Below are 22,141 nucleotides of genomic sequence, written 5' to 3' on the forward strand. Positions count from 1 at the left end.
CGTTTTCCTGTAAAGTTAAACACCGTGCAACCCAGCAACCTCATTCCTGGTATTCCATAGACATGAAGTCTATGTTCAAGCAGAAACCTGCACGAGTGCATCACAGCCTTTTTTAGTAAAAGTCAAAAACTGAAAATAAAAAGCCTTTGGTAGACAAACAGACGAACACACAGCAGCACTTCCTTATCATAGAAAATTACTCGGGAATAAAATGGAGTGAACTGCTGACACTCCCAGCAGCCTGGGTGACCTTTGGGGCCTGGTGCCGAGGGGACTGGTCAGGGGTCTTGCCCTAGGCAGAGGCTGTGTCCTAGTTTAGGCTCTGGGCCACGCTTATGTAAGAGGTGCGGTCACGGGTGTGGGGCTGCATTCTATCTTTGCAGTCCCTACAGGAACTCTGTTCTAGTTTCAACACTTTTATGTGAGTCTAAAATTGTTTCAAAGGGGGTGTGTGTGTATGTCTGTTTGTGTGTGTATGCATATATACACCTCTGTGACCTAGACTTAGTTGAAGAGTTTTTAGATGCGACCTCACACACAGACACAGTGAGTAAAATAATTTATTCATATACATACATACACATATTGTACGAGGCCATCTTCAATGAATTTTAATACTCTGTAACCTTCAAACTAACTAAAATACAATTTAAATACATGCATTCCTTTCAATAAAATGGAATATTTCAGAACAGTAAAGAAACTTGGGAAATGAGTGACTGATTTTTTTAATTTTATTTTTTAATTGAAGGATAGTGGCTTTACAGAATTTTGTTGGTTTTTGCGAAACATCAACATGAGTCAGCCATTGTTGTTGTTCAGTTGTTCAGTCGTGTCCAACTCTAAGACCCCATGGACTGCAGCCCACCAGGCTTCCCCTTCCTTCACCATCTCCCAGAGTGTGCTCAAACTCACGTCCATTGATTCGATGATGCCATCCAACCATCTCATCCTCTGTCATTCCCTTCTCCTCCTGCCTTCTGTCTTTCCCAGCAAGAGGCTCTGGGGAAGCATACAGATGTCCCCTCCCTCTTGAACCTCTAGTAACTGATGACTTTGAACAGCCCAGCCAGTGCCTTGATATACGGTCATAGGTTTACTGTGATGGGATCTTGCATAGAGGCATCCCTTGGTTTAGAAAATGCTCTCATTTTATAAACTAGGGAGCCCACCTGTGCCACAGGCGCATGCAGACATGTGGGGCGGTGGCCACGCTCAGTGGCAAGGGGTTGAGGGACACCAGGTAGGCAGACCCTGGGGTCCCTGTTCCTAGAGAGATGGCTTTCTTGTTGCTGCAGAGGTGGGGCATGGAGCTCTGAGGACCTCGACCTGCATAGGGGCTGGTGTCCTTGGCCAGTCCCTGATGCTACAGGAGGAGAAAGGAGGCATCGAACAGGCAGGAGGGCCACAGTCAGCCTGCTCCAGAGCACGACAACCATGCCCCCCGCTACAGCCAGAGAGGCTTCTGGAGCCTGGCTAGGTGGGGGGCCCAGGAGGAAGGGGGCAGCTGGGCTCTCAGAGGAAGACCCTGTTGTTCTCACTGGCCCCTCCCAAGGCACAAGTAACTCTTGCACTTCCTTGGGGGGCAGATCCTCTGTGGTGGGTGGGCAGATGGGTGAGGATGGCTGGATGGATGCTGTGTCCCCATAGCTCGTTCCCAGGAGGTGAATGCTTCACCAGGGCCCCCGCTCCCCACCCACCCTCCTCACCTCTCAGCTGAGGACAACATCATCCTCGCGGGCCCAGGTAAGCTGTCCGCCACCAGGTTCCCCTGCGAGCCCTTTGTCACTGGCCCCGGGGGTGGACATGCAGCCACCCATCAGCTCGGTGACCCAGCTTTGTTCCAGGAGCCGCCTTGGGCTCCTCACATCTCCGAACTCCTGAGAGAGCAGGTGTGTGACACCGACACTACTAAATGGCTTCTCTGCAGAAACACGAAAAGGACAAACTTGATGAAATGCCAAATCGCAGTGTAAAATGAATTATTCATGTGTCATAAAAAGAGTGAATTCGATATTTTTCCATTTCCCCCCCCATAACTTTCACAGTGTTCCATTAAAGCGTAATGAAAAAAGAGGGAAAAGTGAATGCAATGTTTAATCCCCAGAAGAAAGAATTCAATTTAAAGTATAATTTTTTTTCCTTCTAAAATGGTACGTGTGAGAGAATTTTTGACTTTTTATTTCCGAAATAATTTCAGACAGAAGAATTGCAAGAGTGGTACGAAGAATCCCTATATGCTTGTCACCCGGTTTCCTTTGGTCTTAACCATTTACTGTTGGGTGCGTTACCGTTCTCTCAATGTGCGTATATTTTCCTGAGCTCTTTGCAAGAAAGTGTCAGACAAGATGTCCTTTTATCCCTAAACGGGCCAGGTGTGTTTTCTAAAAACAAGTGCAATTATAAAAGTCAGGAAATTAAAATCATTCCAGTACTATCATCTCATCTATAGACCTTATGTACATTTTTCCAGTTCTTTCAATATTGTCCTTATAGCAAAAGGGAAAAAAATCAGACCCAGTTCAGGACCCAATCTTGCATTTTCTTGCTCTTCTCTTTTTGTTGTTTAGTTGCTAAGTCGTGTCTGACTCTGCAATGCCATGGACTGGCTCCTCTGTCCATGGGATTCTCCAGGCAAGAATACTGGAGTGGGTTGCCATTCCCTTCTCCAGGGCATCTTCCCAACCCAGGGATCCAACCCACATCTCCTCCTTGGCAGGCGGGTTCTTTACCACTGAACCATCAGGGAAGCCCTGAGGCTGTTCTCTGATCATAGTCTTCTATAATCTGGAACCTTTCTTCTGCCATCACCTTCATGTTCTTGACATGTTTTGAGAGTCCAGGTCGGTTGTTTCAGGGGAGTCCTCCTTCTGGGTCATCTGGTGATTCCTGCTGGTTGGATTCAGGTAATGGTGCTGTGGGAAGGGCCCCCACAAGGAGACACCTGCCTCCACATATCCTGTCACCAGCGTGGCATGTCTGTGGGACACCTGACAAGCGGTGATTCTATCCCCTTTTGCAAGTGGCATCTGCCAGGTGCCTCCCAGCCAAGCAGCATTTCTCTGGAATTAATAAGCATCTTGCGGGGAAGTGCTGTGTGAGAATGGAGCGTCCCCCTTAGCACTAGTTGTTCACTTACTGGTTTTAAAACTCTTTACAAGCTCCTAACCTCATGGCTCCTTCCGTATTCATTAGCTGGGCATTCATCCATGGGGTAGAGTTTTCCCTTCCCCCATATTTATTTTTTACACATTTATTGCTTCAGACAGGCTGGACCATTGATTGTTACTCTGTGGGTTCCTGTCCATCCTTACAGTATTCACGGTGTGTTTATGCTCACTTTGTTACAGATTAGACAGGCGCCCCTTCTGGTTAGCTCTGTGTCCTTTTGACACAATTCGTCATCTCTTACCCGTTTTATCATCATTTCCTGTGCAGCGATCTGTCCCAGGTCTGTTTTGGATTTGGCAGCCCTGACCCTGAAATTGGTCGTTTCTTCAAAGCTCCCTGGTTCCACATATTGGAGAACCATGTTTAGAAACCAATGTCTAGGCACTGGGTCTGCTCATCACCTGGGAGTGGGTGTGTTGTCCCAGCCCCTCTCCGCAGACTGAGCTGGAAGAAACATGTAGCACATACGTACATAAACACATCTGTGTAACCGTGTGTGTACACAGTCCGTGTGTACATGGACATACTTATTTTTTTAATCTAGTTATAGATAGATGGAAACCAACATCCTCAGCCTAATCCAGTCTGCTCACATCACTGCTCACATCAGTATCAGCGGCTTTTTTCAGCGGCTCTTTATCCCATGGGGTGGACACCTCACCATTTATGTAACCACTGTCCTTTGAATGAGCGTTTAGGTCATTCCCAATATTTTGCAATTACATACAAGGCTGCAATGAATAACCCTGAGCATGTGTATTTTTCTATTATCAGAGGTGAATCTTCAGGATAACCTAGAAGTGAGATTATTGGGCCAAAATTCAGCACGTATTTAATTGTGCTGCACATTGACAGTTCTGCTTCCTAAGGTGGCACCAATTTGCATCTAACCAGCCTGTATCCCCACAGCCTAACAGACAGGATGGCTGGTTTAGGTAGAACACGGTATCTTCTTGAGATTTTGCTTCTCCTTTCTTCAAGTGAGGATGGACATCATTCCGCTTGGATGAGACGAGACCATCAGAGCGCCCAAGCCAAGAATTTCAGATGCTGACCCTGTACTCATGTGACTCTGAGAGTCAAGTCCTAGCTCAAACCATTCCCAACCCACGGTGCCAAAGCTACCTTGGACTTTCCACCTGCAAAGAGTAGGGAACCCAGTGGGTAACGTGTTATATTCCTCTGACAGGTGTAACATAAAGGGGAAGAAGATCTAAAGGAATAACCATTGCTTTATACAATTACATGAAGCTCTTAGGTGCAGAAAGTCAGACACAAAGAAAATCACACTGGAAGGGAAGCTATGACAAACCTAGACAGCATATTGTTTTTTACTTACAAAAGTTATATTTACACATCTAGTAGGTAAAGCAAGTTACACCCATTTCAAAATATGTATTTAAACACACATCTGAGTACCTTTCAAAAGGCAAGAAGTTTTTAAGAGAACTTCAGTTTAATAAAGCTAAATGGGGAGAATTTAAGGTTGCATTTGACATAGTATTTAAACAAAACTAAAGTGCTAAAACTCAGTATTTAGACAAAGAATGCAATTCACTAGTCACTAGGCAAAGAAAATGGCCCATAGCAGATGGCACACAGAATGTCCTCCAAAGAGATAGCACTTTGCCGACAAAGTCATAGCTATGGTTTTTCCAGTAGTCATGTATAGATGTGAGAGTTGAATCATAAAGAAGGCTGAGCACTGAAGAATTGATGCTTTTGAACTGTGGGGCTGGAGAAGACTCTTGAGAGTCCCTTGGACTGCAAGGAGATCAAACCAGTCAATCCTAAAGGAAATTAGTCCTGAATATATATTGGAAGGACTGATGCTGAAGCTGAAACTCCAATCCTTTGGCCACCTGATGTGAAGAACTGACTCATTGGAAAAGACACTGATGCTGGGAAAGATTGAAGGCAGGAGAAAGGGGACAACAGAGGATGAGATGGTTGGATGGCATCACTGACTCAATGGACATGAGTTTGAGCACACACCAGGAGATGGTGAAGGACAGAGAAATCTAGCGTGCTGCAGTCCATGGGGTCACAAAGAGTCAGACACGACTGAGTGACTGGATAACAACAATAGTAGACAATGGGGCAGTGGTGCCATGATGGTCAGTGTAGACATGGGCACCGCAGGCGGTCTTAACCCTCCATGGCCTGGTGGGTCAGACCTGCATCTCAAGGAGCTCCAATGCTGTGCTGAGTTCTGATCTATTCCACTGCCTGCTCCTTGGGCCCCCAATGCAGTGTCTCCAAGTGGACCATATCCCACATGCTCCATGTGAGGATGAAGGACGGGGGAGCCCCTGTCAGCACGTCTTCTCCTTTATAAGTTTCATCGCCAATAACCTTGCTTCTTGTAGGAAAAACTAGAAATGCAAAAAGAAAGAAAACATCACTGATGTGCCCCCTCATCTGGAAGCAGCTTAAAATTTCCGACATTTTGGAGGAAATATGACTTGTTCCACGCTCTACCTCTTTCTTTCCCTGGGTTACTATAAGCATCTTTCCAGGGCAGTGAATAAGCACCTACATCACCATTTTCCATGACTGTGTAGAAGTCCACATAGAGTCCTCCGTGATTTTGATTATTTTGAAGCAGTGTTCTTGGGAGCACCATGCAGTCTTCACAGGAATTCCCGATTCCCAGTGTCTCCTGGCCTCTGCCTCCAAACCCAGGCCATGCAGAGATGCTCCCCCCAGCAGAGATGCTGCACCCCCAGCAGAGATGCTGCCCCCCAGCAGAGATGCTTCCCCCTAGCAGAGTTACTTCCCCCCAGCAGAGAAATCCAGGGAATGAGGGGGCAGTGGGGGCCCAGGGAGCTAGTGTGGGGGTGAGGCCTTGAGAGAGATGAGTGACAAGGGGTGCATCCCCCTGCACCCTTGCACCCTCGTGGCCATGCTCACAGGGTTAATACGTGTCCAACTGGGCTCTGTGATTATCCTATGAAATCTTCCCAAGGAAGAAACCTCAGGGGCGGAGAACCAGCTCTCTGCATGGAGGTCATGGCTGAAGGCAGACTGCCTGGCCACAGGGAGGGGGTCCAGACCTGCTCTGCCCACTTAAAGCATCTGTTCCTCCAACCACATGGACGGTGAATGCCTTTGGATGCTTGCCTCCTGCCTTGCAGATATTCTAATCTAATGACCCATGAAGAGGATTTTCAGAAACAGTTGCTGTGTGTGGCTCGTGCCTTGGTGGTGGCAGTTGTGTCTTTTCTCTTCTTGTTTTGTTGGCGTCCCTAGCACCCCCCAAGACCCCTGCCCCCGTCTGATGGCACAATGTCCAGGACCAATTGTATATACAGCACTGCTGTTGATGGGAGGGAGAATGTACCGAGAGCTGGGCTGCTCTTGTCTGCCCTGTAATTTATCTGAATTTTTAAAAATCAATCTTAATCAAAATTGACTTGTTGTTTTGATGCCATGTAGCCACAACTTTGTAGTTTACAGAAGTTGCCCCCTTATACTCTAAATAACACTCTGTGAAGATTTTGAGGGGTGACCCTTTACATGGTTGTGTCATCAGAAGCTGTTTCCAGAGAGGGGGTCAAGGCCCAGGCATCTCTGTGGGGTTTGTGGTCACAGCTCGCACTTCAGTGCTCTTTGATTGGAGGACTTCCCACTGAGGCCTCTGGCCGCCGACCTCCCCTTCACCACCGTGAAACTGAGCAGTCAAGAAGTGGTCATCAGAATCCCAGGTCGGAAGGGTGTGGAGAAGACACCCCAGCTTCAGACAAGAAGCCACTGAGGCCAGTAGGGTTGGCAGATGACCAGACACTGGTGTTCAGACAGTGGGGAGCACAGAGGTCCAGGGTGAACTGGCCAGCTGGCCAGTTCTGTGGTTTGAGGACATTGTAGCCTCCCAGAGGCCAGGGTGTCTTTTGCCAAATAAAAATAACAGGAAAAATAGCCACAGCTGCTATTTCCAGAGGGGCTGTGAGAATCCAGCCAGCCCACATATTTAAACTCTTTGTAAACTAAAGCAAAACCAAAACCTCCACTGAAGCCCAAAGCCTGAACAAGTACCCACAGTCAGAGCTGTCACACAGGCGCCAGGATTCCCACCTGCATAGACTGACCTGTCACATGACGCATATCCTGTCTGCATCTGGCCTTCGGCTCCATCCTCTGTGTCTCTCCCAGGCCCTCAGGTCCTGCCCTGACTGTGGGGTCCCTTCCCCAGACCCCGTGCAGAGGGCCACTGAGGGCAGCGAGGGCAGCCCAGGGCTAAGGTTCCTGGAGACCCTACCTGGCCTCCCCATCCCGGATCGAGGGTTCTGGCCTCCCTGCAGGGGGGCACATGTGCACCTGCCCACAGCCCGCAGTCCCAGACCCCGCCATGTGAGACGCCTCCCTGGGGCTGCTGGTTCCACCTCTGCAGGAGTGAGGATGGGTGCCCCGCCTTCCCTTTATTCTTTGGGAGGCGATGCTACAGAGGAAAGACAGGAGCTCTGCAAACCTGGCCCAGTGGAGGGGAAAGGGAGGGGTGCTGGGGACCCGAGGAGGGTGTGTGTGTGTGTGCATCTGGATGTGTGTTTGGGTGTGTTTGTGTATGTATGCGTGTGTCTGTGTGTATCCGTGTGTGTCTGTAACTGTGTGTATGTGTTCATGTGTGTGTGTGCATGTATCTGTGTGTGTGTTTGCATGTGCATGTGTCTGTGTCTATATGTGTCTGTGTGTGTCTGTGTGTGTTTGTGTGTGTGTGTCTGTGTGTCTCTGTGTGTTCAGATGTGCATGTGTGCATGTGTCTGTGTGTATCTGTGTCTGTGTCTACATGTGTGTGTAACTGTGTGTGTGTGTCTCTGTGTGTTTGGATGTGTGTTTGTGTGTGTGCATGTGTCTGTGTGTGTCTGTGTATGTTTGTGTGTCTGTGTGTGTAACTGTGTATCTGTGTGTGTCTCTTTGTGTTTGGATGTGTATTTGTGTGTGCATGTGTCTGTGTGTATCTGTATGTGTCTGTGTGTGTGTCTGTGTGTGTGTGTCTCTGTGTGTAACTGTGTGCATGTGTTTGTGTGTGTTTGGATGTGTGTTTGTGTGTGTGCATGTGTCTGTGTATGTCTGTGTGTATGTGTGTCTGTGTGTGTAACTGTGTCTGTGTGTGTGTAACTGTGTGTTTGTGTGTGTGCATGTGTCTGTGTGTATGTTTGTGTGTCTGTGTGTGTAACTGTGTGCATGTGTTTGTGTGTGTTTGGATGTGTGTTTGTGTGTGTTTGTGTCTGTGTATATCTATGTGTCTATGTGTGTGTCTGTGTGTCTGTGTATGTGTTGGTGTGTGCCCATGTGTCTATGTGTGTGTCTGTGTGTCTGTGTATGTGTTTGTGTGTGTGCTTGTGTCTGTGTATATCTGTGTGTCTATGTGTGTGTTTGTGTGTCTGTGTGTGTGTCTGTGTGTCTGTGCATGTGTTTTTGTGTGTTTGGCTGTGTGTTTGTGTGTATGCTTGTGCCTATGTATCTCTGTGTGTCTATGTGTGTGTCTGTGTGTCTGTGTATGTGTTGGTGTGTGCCCATGTGTCTGTGTGTGTCTCTTTGTGTTTGGATGTATATTTGTGTGTGTGTGTTTTTGTGTGTGTTTGGCCGTGTGTTTGTGTGTGTGCTTGTGTCTGTGTATATCTGTGTGTCTGTGTATGTTTGTGTGTCTGTGTGTGTGTCTGTGTGTCTGTGCATGTGTTTGTATGTGCCCATGTGTCTGTGTGTATCTGTATGTGTCTGTGTGTGTGTCTGTGTGTGTGTTGGTGTGTGCCCATGTGTCTGGATGCGTGGAGGGCAGCTGGGTCCTGTGTGGACAGAGTGTCACCCGCTCCCACCCTGGGGGCCCAGGAGAAGGTCACTCCTTGCCATCGGGGTGAGCCCCTCCCCGTGTGCCTGTTTTCTCCCCCAGACAAGACACAAACAGGCCAGCAGGAAGCTTCCTACACAGGCGCAGCGGAGGCTCCAATTTGCAGTTTTATGTGCGTTTGATTAACCAAAACAGGAGGGACACCAGGGCTTAAGACCAGGCCCACGACGTCCTTATTTAGGTCACAGTCTAAGGAAAGAAGGGATTCAAGGCAGAGTCCGGGCCCCAACACCAGCCCTGCCTCGACCTGAAACCAGGTTGACATCTTAGAATGAGGAGTGGACTCCACACGCCGCCTGTGTCCTCCCCCCGGCCCCGTTCTCCATCGGACACCCCGCTGTCCGCACCTATCCCAGAGGTCCACTGGGCTGTGGGTTTAATCTCCCTGGAATAGCCCAGAGCCCATCCTTGGGGTCTTTCTCTTCCTATGGGGGACGGCACTTGCCAGGCAGGCTTGCAGGGCCTGACCCCCGCGTCAGTGATGGTGGGAGACCCCTGCTGACCCTTGTCCTCCCATCCGTCTCTCCCGGCAGAGTGACTACTCCAGCGACACGGAGAGCGAGGACAACTTCCTCGTGATGCCCCCGCGGGACCACCTGGGCCTCAGCGTCTTCTCCATGCTCTGCTGCTTCTGGCCGCTGGGCATCGCCGCCTTCTACCTGTCCCACGAGGTAAGGCCTCCCGTCGGCCACACGCACGCGGCCGGCACGCCCAGGCTGGCGAGGACAGGGTGGGAGTGCTGCGGGGGGAAACCTGGTCTCAGGGGCCCAGCCGTACCCCAGCAGACCCAGGCGCATCCTCAGAGGGCGGTCGTGGGGAAAGCGGCAGGTTGGGAGCTGGGCCTCCGAACTGACACTCGTGGGGCACCAGCAGGACAGACCGTGTGTTGGGAGAGTCCGTGGGGGGTGCTGGAACAGAGGCAAAGTGGGTTCTATTTTCTTTGTAAAAGGCTCCCACATAAAATAGGGTCCCATGACATGGCGCCTGTGCCCTCATCACAAACAGCCTGTCTTGGCCAGTAACTGGGCCCTCTGTCCAGTGGCAAGGCTCTAAGAAAGTCAGTTCCTGGCCCTTTTTCATGGCAAACCTCCTCCTTTGCCTTCATGGAGCCCAGGTTTTAAATACTTCCTCTGTGTTCCTGTCACTCAGAAATTACCTATGTTCCCATTCTTATTAATCAAAGGAAGACGTGTACTTGTCAATTAGAGACGGAGTTTCAGCCTCACCCGTTATCCCCACCAGATGGACGGAAAGGCAGCCCCTTCTGTTGCTCCAGAGCCCACAGCATCCTCCGGGCCCCTGGGGCTCCCTCTCCAGTGTCCGGGACCCTGGGGCCATCCGGCCAGGCCTTGTGCTGGAAACGTTCCTTCCTCTTGCTTTGAGAAGGACCCTGGCCTCTCACTGCTTCTTGCCATTGTCTGTCCCGATTCAGTGTGTTGGGTGAGAGTCCCCATGTGTGCTCCTGTGTCCCCTGCCCCCCTTTCCTGATCCTACAAGGAGTGAGGAGGGAGGGGAGAATCCACTAGTGGCCCTCGAGGGCAGCCCCTCTTTGCAAGAAAACCAAGAGTCCCCAGAGGCCCTTCCAGGAGGGCGTGGTGTGGCCGCTTCTCTGAGATCTTGGTCCCAGAGGATGGACGGGTGTGAGGAGGGGTGATGGAACCGTCCTACTTGGCCAGAGTTGTGCCCAGTGGTTATTCCACATCCAGCTTTGGCCTGGAGGGTCTGTCTGAGCGTCTCTTTGGTGAGTTGGTTCTACACACGCCAGAGGCCCCTATTCTGGGGTGCACAAACCCAGGTTGTAGAACTAGACTCTGGGCCACCAGGGGCCTGGGGGTGGTGGGTGGAGAGAGGCTGGGAGCTCCTGGACACAAGCAGTGGCCATGGGTGCTGCGTGCGCCCAGGATTGGGATACACAGTGGGACCTGGTCAAAGGCACGTGGGTAGATGGGGCCCCCAGAAGACCTCAGGCTCAGAGCCTACCGCTCAGTGTCAATAGCACCCTGACCCTGTGTTCCTGCAATGCAAACAGTTAAGAGGGTTCCACCAGGTGAAGGAAGGTCCAGGAGGGTGGAGCCAAGGGAAGCCGGCTGTCCGGGAGCCCGGGTGTGACCTCAGCGCCCCCTGCATCCAGTCCTGACACATCCAGAGTTGAAGGCGGGCGGCCCACCCCCAGCCTCCTATTCTGGCCTGCTGACTCACGCCATCCCCCGCAGAGGGTGCCCTCCACACTAGAGCTGTGTTTTAATTGCCAAATTATAGAACAGGACCAATATTTTCACTCTGCAAGTGGACATTGGTGTCACCTGCCAGCAGGGGCTGAGTGAGCCCCGGGTAAGCAGAGGTGGGGCCCAGGACAGGTCGCCTACAGACCAGGTTGTTCCTGATCTCAGCTTCTCCCTGACCCTGGGGGAGGCCCATCTCTGGAGCAGGGCAAGGCAGGCATAGCATCTTTGTCTGAAAGATGATAAATACAGCAAAAATCCAGCCACAATTGAGGAGACTGGCATTAGATCCTCCTTCTCGGAGAGTAATGTTATCCTTCACACCTTAAGAACCTCCTAGACTTGGGCCTGACCAGTCAGGATGTTTAATACCTTCAATGGAAAGGATTCTGATCATTTATTAACAGCAAATGAAACGTCATCTCCATGGAAGCTGCTGCCCACATTCTTAGAGTGAAGAGCAAGTGTTTAGAGGCCTGTGGGATTGCCTTCACTCTTGGAATAAGAGGAGGGGTTCTGAGGTCCCCTGCTTTCAGCCCCTCTTCTCTTTGTGCTGTGAGCGTAGATTGCCCCTTGAGGAACATGGGTCCATGGGAGCTTATGGCTGAGACCCGGGCATTGCAGGCCTGGGAGGCAGGCAGCCCCAGGCACCCAGTGCTCCAGCCCAGCTCTGAGGCCCCCGGGCCTTCTGTCCCTGCCTCTAAAGCCTGACTGCAGACACTGGAAATAGGAATTGTCAGCACACACCTGGGTCCCCAGGTGAAGGGACAGCTGCATGGAGACGTGGGGTCTTTTCTCCAACAGATTTTATGATTCGAAAAAGGCCTTAAGTAGCAGTAACAGCAGTCAAAGTATCAGTGAGGTGGGCAGCGTCTTTACCTGCCGGGTCCTGGTCCAGGTTAAACACCCTACACCTGCCTTCTGAGGCAGTCCTGGCCAACAGCGTCGACAGCCTCAGAGGGGTTAGAAAGTCGTGTTGTCTGGCCCCACCGACCTGCTCCATCAGAGCCACCAGGGTGGGGTGTGGAGCCTGCATTTGAACAAGCCCTCCCTTTCTCCTGATGCTGCTATAGTCTGAGCTGTTGCACATGCATGTTCTCTTGGGAAGTCCGTGACAGGGCACTGCCCTCACATTGCTTGGTAGCTATGGTATCAGGGAGGGTGATGGTGTCCCAAGGCCAGACCTGACTGGCAGTGAGCCTGGCCCAGAACCACCCCCAGAAGAGGCAGCGAATTGGAACTGACAGTGTGGAGGACTCAGCGTGGAGGCCCAAGTGTAGTATTTGTCCACAACTTCATTTACTCCAATGCTCATCATTTGATCCAGCCCCCAGTGCAGGCATGGTGTATGTACCAAAGAGAGAAGAGAGTGTTTTGTGTAGTTTTGGTGGGTCCACCAAGGAACCGACGCTCTGAGTGATGATGAGGGTGGAGAAGAACCCAAATTTGCTGAGCGATGCTAGGACCTAGTTGATGTGCTCACTTTATCTTATTTCATCTTTGCAATGAGTCTGAAAGCTGGGAATTTATTATCCCCATTTTATAGATGAAAAGACTGAAGTTTCAAGGGATTAAATAATTTCTTGAAATCAGAGATGTAGCAAGTATGGTACATGATGCATATATCAATGTTTCTAACCCTCAAAATCAAATTTCCTGCAATATAACTTTTTTAAGACTTTTTTTATTTTATTTTTTGGCCATGAGGCGTGCGGGTTAACAGCCAGGGATGAAACCCACACCCCTGAAGTAGAAGCGCAGAGTCTTAACCACTGGACCATCAGGGAAGTCCCTTCCTTCCCCTCCTGCAGTATAACTTTGACTTTTTTTTTTTTTAATTAGTTGGAGGCTAATTACTTCACAACATTTCAGTGAGTTTTGTCATACATTGATATGAATCAGCCATAGATTTACATGTATTCCCCATCCCGATCCCCCTCCCACCTCCCTCTCTACCCAATTCCTCTGGGTCTTCCCAGTGCACCAGGCCCGAGCAATTGTCTCATGCATCCCACCTGGGCTGGTGATCTGTTTCACCATAGATAGTATACATGCTGTTCTTTTGAAATATCCCACCCTCACATTCTCCCACAGAGTTCAAAAGTCTGTTCTGTATTTCTGTGTCTCTTTTTCTGTTTTGCATATAGGGTTATCGTTACCATCTTTCTAAATTCCATATATATGTGTTAGTATGCTGTAATGTTCTTTCTCTTTCTGGCTTACTTCACTCTGTATAAGGGGCTCCAGTTTCATCCATCTCATTAGGACTGGTTCAAATGAATTCTTTTTAACGGCTGAGTAATATTCCATGGTGTATATGTACCACAGCTTCCTTATCCATTCATCTGCTGATGGGCATCTAGGTTGCTTCTGTGTCCTGGCTATTATAAACAGTGCTGCGATGAACATTGGGGTGCACGTGTCTCTTTCAGATCTGGTTTCCTCAGTGTGTATGCCCAGAAGTGGGATTGCTGGGTCATATGGCAGTTCTATTTCCAGTTTTTTAAGAAATCTCCACACTGTTTTCCACTGCTATCCAAAAGTCTACAAGCAATAAATGCTGGAGAGGGTGTGGAGAAAAGGGAACCCTCTTACACTGTTGGTGGCAATGCAAACTAGTACAGCCGCTATGGATAACTTTGACTTTTATCTGCAAACAAAAAAATAGAAGCACAGTTCTCATGTCTAAATCCACTCTCCCCACTTGCTTGGAGTGTGTTACAGTGAGGAAAAGAACCCTGCTAGAAGGGACTGGGCATTTACCTAGGCGCCTTCACCTGCATGGCAGGTTCAAGCTTGAGACTGGAGCTAGAAGACCCTTCCGTCCCCCCACCGCCCAGAGGCCCTGAGTCTGGAGCCAAGGGAAGCCTGAGGGCTCCATGCGCTGTGTCTGCCTCAGGCATCGTCTACATTTGAGCATCTATCATGTCCTGATTTCATTTCATTTCACAAAATGTTTCTTTCCTTTATTAACTGCACTATTATAACAATAATTAAATGAGAAAAGGGAATTAAGAGCCAGATTATGAATTTTATGAATAGCATCAGTGCTTAAAAGTATTATTTAATATTTCATAGAGAATCTGTAGCTGTCTTCTGCCGAAGACTTGTCGCGTCAGCAGAAGCAGAAATCTGTATTCTCTCTTCCCTTAATTACTTATACAGAGAATGTGTTCCTCTTACAACAGGAATGTTTTTAATTAGCAAACTGAAGGCTTGACTGAGGAACTTAGATGATCTGTCACTTGAGTTCCCATTCCTTCCGGCACCAACTGGAACTCACCCTGGCTCTTTGGGCGAGTGGTCAGGTGCACTGGGACATACAGACCAAAGCCCATCAGAGCCTCATTCAGACTCAGAAAAGTGGTACCGCCATGTGAATAATGGGTGGAAAGCCCCAGGCCCAGCCCTTCGAGGGGCTCACTGAGTCCTAGCAGCATGTGTGTCTGATGCAAACATCTGCACACCCATTTTCTGTTTGGTCATTTCCTAAAGATGAACCACGTGGCTTATAAACGTGGCGTCTCCTGAGAGTTTCCAGACACAACCAGGAGGAGTTGCCATGATGAAGATCAAGTCAAGCCACCAAATACTCTGGGCACGCGCCCTACTCAGGGCTGTGGGAGCCAACACGAACCCCCCACCTCGGGCCCCCTGGAGGCAGTGCCATCCTCTGAGCTGCCCACCAAGGAGGGGCTTCCATCGGTCATAGACCGAGGGCTCCCCACTGGAGGAAGCCACAGAGACAGAGGTGATTTGAGGGCCCAGGGAGGGCAGGGCAGTGCCCAAGAGCCCTGAACGCACACTGCAGTCGGTCTGTTAACTGAGGGTTTTAAACCAGAGGATAAGGATGGGAAATAAAACAGGCATCAGAGGGCACCACCCAGAAGCAAAACGCTCTGGAACAGTCAACTCAGAGCAGAAAATCTGTTCACAAGAAAGCGAGCAGATGCATGCATCAGGCACGGCGGGGCCTCCGTGGGTTTCTGCTTTGCTCCCTGGAGGTCGCTGGAGACGGAGGGAGACCGGGCCCTTCACCTCCCTCCGCCCCCGCGTCAGCCAGGAGCTTGGTTCCAGCAGAGTCTTGACTGGCAGATGCCGCAGGCGTTTTGAGGAGCTGTCACCTGTCCATCTCTAGCCATTCATCTCACCGGAGGGACCGGCATTTCCATGCTCTCCCAGCTAAACCCTGTCACAAACAAGGACAGGTTTCTGAAATACTCTTGTTTGTTCAAAGCTGTGTGCTTGGAACAGGTGCATCACATAAAACTGGACCCTTATGTCCTCCCTACACTGAGTGCTGTGGCTTATAATCATCCACAGGTCTGGAGGTAATGTTTTATGTATGTCACCACGTCCCTTTTTTTGTCATCAAGTTCGTTATTCCCAAATGCCTTCTGATTTATAGGAAGTTGGGTACTGCCGGTGACTGCATTGGTAAATTCTAGCAGACTCGGAATTAGCACAAGACCCGGTTTCATATATGAGAGTTCCAGGTCCTCTAACAGAGCTACCATCTGGTTCAGCAAGACAACTAAGTATTGGTAACTAAATACTAAAGCCATGAACCCTCTGGAGTCACAGAGAAGGACCTGGCAGGACCCCCTTCCAGTCTCAGCAGGTGTGGAGAAGCAGGAGTGACCAGACCACCTGGAAAGGAAGGAGGCAGAAGGGGTGGGAAGGATTTGGACAGACCAACCTCTTCCCCCCAACCATCAAAGTTATGGTAAAGAAACTACTGGGGCTGCAAGAGTCCCACCAGGCCCAGGAATGGTGTTGACTTTGCAGAAGTGGAGTGAAAACATGATGAGAAAGATAGCCTAATATATCAGATGGATCAATTTAACCTGTATCTCCTCCTCCACCCCTCCCCCTCTCCCTCCCCTTCCACCCCTCCCCCTCCCCCCTCCACCCCTTTCTCTCTCTTCCTCTCTCCCTCCCTCTCTTCCTCCTTCCTGCCCGAGCTCTTCTCCTCCATCTCTGTCTCTGTATGTATATTTAATATGCTGATTGTAGCTTCTGAGAGCTGTTTTGCAACTTCTGGATCTAAACAATTCTTTATAAATATTAATGATCCGGTGCAGCCAAGACAAACCAGATTTCTGATCTATTTTTCTTCCTTCGGGATGCATGCTGGAGTTGAGTCACTGATCTCAGCTTGTTTTGGTGGATAAATGAACAAACGCATCATGTCTGTTCTGTTCCCTGGAGTAGGTTAGATGAATTTTTTTTTTCAGTTATAGGATATGTATTGTCTCAGTAATTAGTGTCCTGATTTTGTGCTTATTTGTTCGGAGCAGAGAACCCCGTGTTTTGATTGTCCAAGGGCAAAGCCCATGCAGTGCCCGGCAATCTGGAGTGAAAATCACAGCAGGTGTTACATTCTTCCCCTCTGGCCTCATGCTCACCTCCGATTACATTGGCGAATGCGTGATCTTTTTGCTCTGGGACCATGTGTCGAAAGCTCTGAGGACATAGCCTCTAAAAGCAGGGCAGGTCTTTTCTTTCGCCTCTCTTCGGAGGTTGAGGCTCTGCAAGGGTCCTGTGACAACTTGATAATAAACAAACCAAATAACTGTAGTCTCAGGAGCTCTAGCCTCTGTGCAGTGGCCCGTGACCTCCATGGCCTGGCTTGTGAAGGCTGAGTCCAGCCTGGCCACATTCAGCCAAGAAGGCCCTGATCTGTGACAGACACCAGTCTCAGCACAGGCGTCTCTGGGCCCAGCCACAGGGGCGGCCAGGCCACTGAGCCGTCTCACTGTCCATAGCACAAACAGGCTGGACAGTACTTCCTGTGTCTGGACTCATGATACAGTGACGTCAGCAGGACATAGAAATCTGGGGGCCGTTGTGATGACTCACTGCTCAGTGAAGTCCGCCGAGTGGACTCTAGTGGGAATCAGGGCCATTGTTGGTACATCTCTGACGCTGTGATGTTGGCATTAGTGGAACTTAGCCTTTTGCAACCCCTCACTGGGCTGCCTCACCCAGGAGGCCAGCTGTACCTGGACGTTAACGGTCCTGATGACGTTACACGGGTACCTCGGGCCTAGGAATTGGTGCAGCAAGAGGACGGGACCTCGGCCCCTGACTCAGGGTGGGGGTGGGGGGTGCTGCTCTCAGCAGGGCTCCTCTTTTCTTGCTTCCTTGATGAGCTTTGGCATTTCCTGGTGCTTGAGAGTTGCATGAATCCCAGACAGAGAGCTTTAGAGGATGCTGAATTTAGAGCTGGAAAATTACCTTGAGCACAGCATATACTGTGACCTGCAGAGCATGTGTGGAGCGCTCCTCATTCTTATTTTTCCTTCTCTCCTTTTAGACGGGGGATTCTTCATCCTTAACCTTTAATTTTATTTAAATTACAAATAAATAGGAAGGAGTCCTTGAAACACAGCTGCAGCTTGTGTTTACATGGGTCTAAGCTTTTTGCCTCACAGTCATATCCATGCACATACAAGGGCGGGGTCGAAAGAGCCCTTTGTGCCCAGCCCAAGCTGGTCAGGGAGAGCCGTGGGGGCGGCTGCCTTAAGAGTAAAGCAAAGATAAAGAAGCAGTGAGTTCTTAGGTGATGTGCTGCAGATGGCTTAGGGAATGCAAGATGCAGCAAGATGCATAAGTGGAGAGTGTCCTTTAGAACTGGCCCTGCTCTGGGGGCAGAGAAATGCAGGTGGTGGATGTGGCCCTGGGCCCCTCCCATCCCTGCTCTGGCACAGCTAGGGTTCTCCAGGAATCTTCACAGTCTGGGGACACTTTGACCCACCTCAGTCCCAGGTGGATAGTATCAAAGCCCAAGCAACTGCCCTCTCCATCCAAATTGAGTGAGGTGTTCAAAGCCAGCCTGAACCCCAAAGCTTCCCCACTACCCACATTCTGTCCTCACCCCACCCCCTCCTGCCACTCCCTCCAAGACCTCCGCCCCATCCCAGGCCTGCACTGCCCACCACCACCAGACTGGGTCTCTGGTGGTCCCCTTTTGGTCACTAAGAGCCTCAGAACCTTCCAGGCTGTCCAGGATGGGTTTACGGGCACACAGAGCCGTAAGAACAGGGACTTCCCTGGTGGTCCAGTGGCTAAGACTCTGCGCTCCCAATGCAGGCGACCTGGGTTCCATCCCTGGTTCGATCCCACACGACACAGCTAAGACCCAGTGCAGTGAAACAAATAAAAATAAATAGATAAATATTTTAAAAGGGAAGAGAGTACTGAGAACAGACTGGCAGTACTTTGTGGTCATCTCAGGAATCTAAGCACAGTGAAGCCGTGTTAAGTCCATCCTGAGACCCTGCCCCTGGAGCTCAGTTCTAAAATGAGTCTCTGCCTTCCTGAGATGACTGCATCATCTTGCCTGGTCCTTAGAGGTGTATGAATTGCCTTGCATTCCTCTGGAAATGACAGGCAGCCTTTCAAAACCACAGTGGAGCTTGTAAGCGATGAATTTTCATCCAGCGCCCTCCGTGTCCATGTAAGGCTTCCTGGGCCTCGCCCGTCTGGGGTGCTGGGAGCGCATTTGTGCCCATCACGTCACACAGGAGGTGCATGCTGATCCAACTCAGAGAATACACCTGATTGCTCTGGCCCTTCAGCTGGTTTTCAGATAACTGGCAGGTATCTCACAAGGACTGCTCACTGTGAAAGTCAGTTTATTATACATGAATTTCGGATCAGGAGAGGGGGTGCCAGAGTTCAGCTGACCCGCTGGAGTCTGAAGGAGGCTCGAGCCCCGAGGGCACGTGGCTTCTCTTCCCAAAGCTGTCCTGGGGCTTCCCTGGGGAAGCGGGCGCCCCGGGTGCAGGGAAGTGCCGTCGCAACCTGGCCTCCCAGAGGCGTGTGTGTCCATCTGCAGCGGCAGGTGCAGGAGCTGGCGGCTTGGTCCCATGGTCCGAGGGCTGTCTCTGCCCCAGGTCGGCTCCCGTCACCAGTCCAGGAGGCGAGTCTGGAATCTGCTCCCGGGCCCGGACCTGGAGGTGCTCAGGGCGCTCTGGATGCAGCGGAGAGTGTTTTCTTTCCTCTGTGGACAGACGCAGCATTGGCCCATGGTCAAGGCTGCAAACAGCACACAGATGCCCAGGCCTCCCCACCCGCCTCCCGCCCACTGCATTCACTGGGCTCTGACTCCTCACACCCTCCGGGTACCAGCCTCATCCTCACCACTCCCCACTTAGCCCCTTCGCCCGACTCCTGATCTCATGGCCCCTTTTCTGAGGCCTCCCAGCTCAGGACCCTGTTTCCAGCACCTCTCCTCCCAGGGCCCCGTGTGCAGATGGGCCCAGGCTGGTCCCCAGCTCACAGGCCTCAGTGACTCCACAGCCCGCAGAACAGCCAGTGACCCCCACCTGGAGCCCAGAGCCCCTTGGGCCCAGACTCAGGTGTCTGCTCCCCAGGACCCCACAACCCACCCCCATAGCATCACCAGGCACCAGCACCTCCCAGGAGGAGGCCCCAGCACCTCCCAGGAGGCCTCTCTTGGCCCGGAGGACCCCTCAGTGTTCAGAGCTCTGAGCAGGCACGCTGTGACCCCAATACACAAGGGGGACCATCAGGGAAACATGCTGGGCATTTCTGGCTGTTTTGCTCTGTGGCTCCCACCTCGTTGGTGTGGGGACCAGCTCTGAATGCAAGATTCACAGGGAGTCAGGCCAGACCTGCACTTTGTCAGCATCCGAAGAAATACAGTCCAAGAAGAGATGACTGTAACTCCGGAGTTCTGGACTATAACCAGATGTACCCATGGATCCCCCTGCTTTGTCCGAGTCTGTCGCATCTGTGCTGACAGCTGCATGATCACTTGATATCAGTAACAAGGAAATACTGCCCCGTGGATATTATATCTGTTTATCTTCAAGCTGATAAGCACCTGATTGGTTAAATGCAGACAAATTCCACTTGCCTCCATTCTTGGCATAAGAGCCTTTCATGAGAAAGGCCAGTTCTTTCTGAAATTTCCCTGTTATATCATCCCCCTGAGACCAGGGAGACCCAGAGTGTCTGGGTTCATTTCCCGAGAAATGAACAGCAGACAGGAGCTGTCTGGCTCCAGCCAAGAGACTGGGGAGGGCTGCCTTTACTCAGGAGAGAGGACTTAGCCCTTTGGTGCCAGGACAGGATCGGGTGAGCCCTAAACACCCCACCCATCTAATCAGGAAGACTTCAACCCCCACCGGAGCCCACCTGCTGCCCTTGTCTCTCAGCAGAGAAATGGGACATCCCAGGCACAAGGCGGGTGCCCCACAAGCCATAAAACTGAAGAATTGCCTGGGCAGCAGGATGTAAAAGTGCTCTCGGCACAACCTTTATGAACCTGCAAGACGATTAACTTTATTTCCCAGGAACTTAACAGAGTTCAAAAGCCAGGGGAAGGCTTCAAGCAGAATCGGGCTTAGCTATATTTCTAAATTTGTCTAAACTCAGAACTCTTCCCCCTTAGCTCCCAGCATAGAATTATAATGATTGTCTGTCATCAGACATCGTGGCTGAAGGTTTTCAGCTCACGGTGGGCTGTGGATGGATGGGGGGCTGCCTCTCTGTCCAGTCAGCTGCATCTCCAGGGTGTGGTATTTGTGGTCTGTGGCCTGAACAGGAATCTCGTAAACACACTCCAATTGTCTGCCTGGTTGGTGTGAAGACAGAAACAAGGGAGCAAGTCCAGGAACAAGGGGCCTGAAAGAGAGACCTCTTCCCCAAGTCGCCCACTCTCCTTGGCTGAAATGAGTTCCTGAGCTGAGAGGATGCCCTGATGGGGACAGTGAGTTCACTGGGAAACAGCTGGGAAACGGGGTGAGAAGGGGCCCCTGGCCTTCAGAAAACAGTCAGGCTTCCTCAGTCCTTCTTGAAGGCGGTCTGTGAACAGATAAGACAGACACATAGTTCAGGTCCTCGCTGACAAGCTGTTGTCAAAGAGGAGTCCTGCTTCACCCATTTAAATGCTTGCAATAAAGTTATTTATTACAGGCAGATGAGTGTAGCCCAACAGGCATGTCGGGGAAAGAAATGAACAGAAGGTAACAATACCTTAGGAGAAAAATCCTAGAAAGCATGGATGCTCAGACATTTCCACTGCAGCAGTGAAGTGGCTTCTCTGAAGTCGTAGAAGTCAGTGGCTTATTTTTTTAAAGAGTTCTTTCAGTGGCCTCTTTATTGAATTCTTAATGACATTAGTACCTTAAGTAGGTGACGCAGTGTCCTTGTGATATTTTAACATCTGTTTAATCAGCCCCTGTGTCTCTGTCCATCATGCTTCCCCACAGTCATGCAATGCTCCTTTAAACACCGACACCCTAACACCGAGGGACGTAGCCCGAGGGGGACACTCCCGAGGAGGCCGAGCACCAGGACCCCCCGGACCCCCCTGAGCCTGCTTGTCCTGTTCACAGACCCGCGGATCGAGGTCCTCCCCTTCAGGGCCTCCCCTCACAGGCGGCTTTGCTGGGGACACAGCACGCTGTCACCCCCACACACCACCCCTGAGGTAGCACCCACTTTCACCCCCACCTCCTCCTTGCCTCAGAGTCCTGGATGTCCTCTTTCAGCTCGGGCAGTGTGGACAGCTGGGTGGTCTTCCCCTCCCCACCCTCCTCCTCTAGCGGAGGGATGTGCGCGTGTGTGTACACGCTATGTCGCTTCAGTCGTGTCTGACCCTTTGTGACCCCATGGACTGTAGCCCTCCAGGCTCCTCTGTCCATGGGGTTTTTCAAGCAGGAATACTCGAGTGAGTTGCCGTGCCCTCCTCCAGGAGATCTTCCTGACCCAAGAATCGAACCCACGTCCCTGTCGTCTCCTGCATTGAATGGCAGCTTCTTTACCAGCAGTGTCATCTGGCAGGGGCAGGGTTTGGGGGCTGGCAGGTCTTAGATCCCACCAGGGCAGGCAGCAGGCCAGCGGGGGCATCCATGGGCTTGGGTGGGAA

The 22,141-nt window shown here is 50.9% G+C and overlaps 1 protein-coding gene across 5 annotated transcripts in view; it reads left to right on the forward strand.

The window, feature by feature from the left end:
• Positions 1-22,141, forward strand: part of SYNDIG1 (synapse differentiation inducing 1) — a 104,395-nt gene that overhangs the window by 62,965 nt on the left and 19,289 nt on the right. For all 5 annotated transcript variants that reach the window (XM_043480334.1, XM_043480339.1, XM_043480335.1 and 2 more), the window contains exon 3: positions 9,550-9,687. In XM_043480334.1, coding sequence (XP_043336269.1) covers positions 9,550-9,687 — 138 coding nt within the window. The remainder of the gene's footprint in view (positions 1-9,549; positions 9,688-22,141) is intronic.

The sequence above is a fragment of the Cervus canadensis genome, chromosome 10 (assembly GCF_019320065.1).
Source record: "Cervus canadensis isolate Bull #8, Minnesota chromosome 10, ASM1932006v1, whole genome shotgun sequence".
NCBI classification, from domain to species: Eukaryota; Metazoa; Chordata; class Mammalia; order Artiodactyla; family Cervidae; genus Cervus; species Cervus canadensis.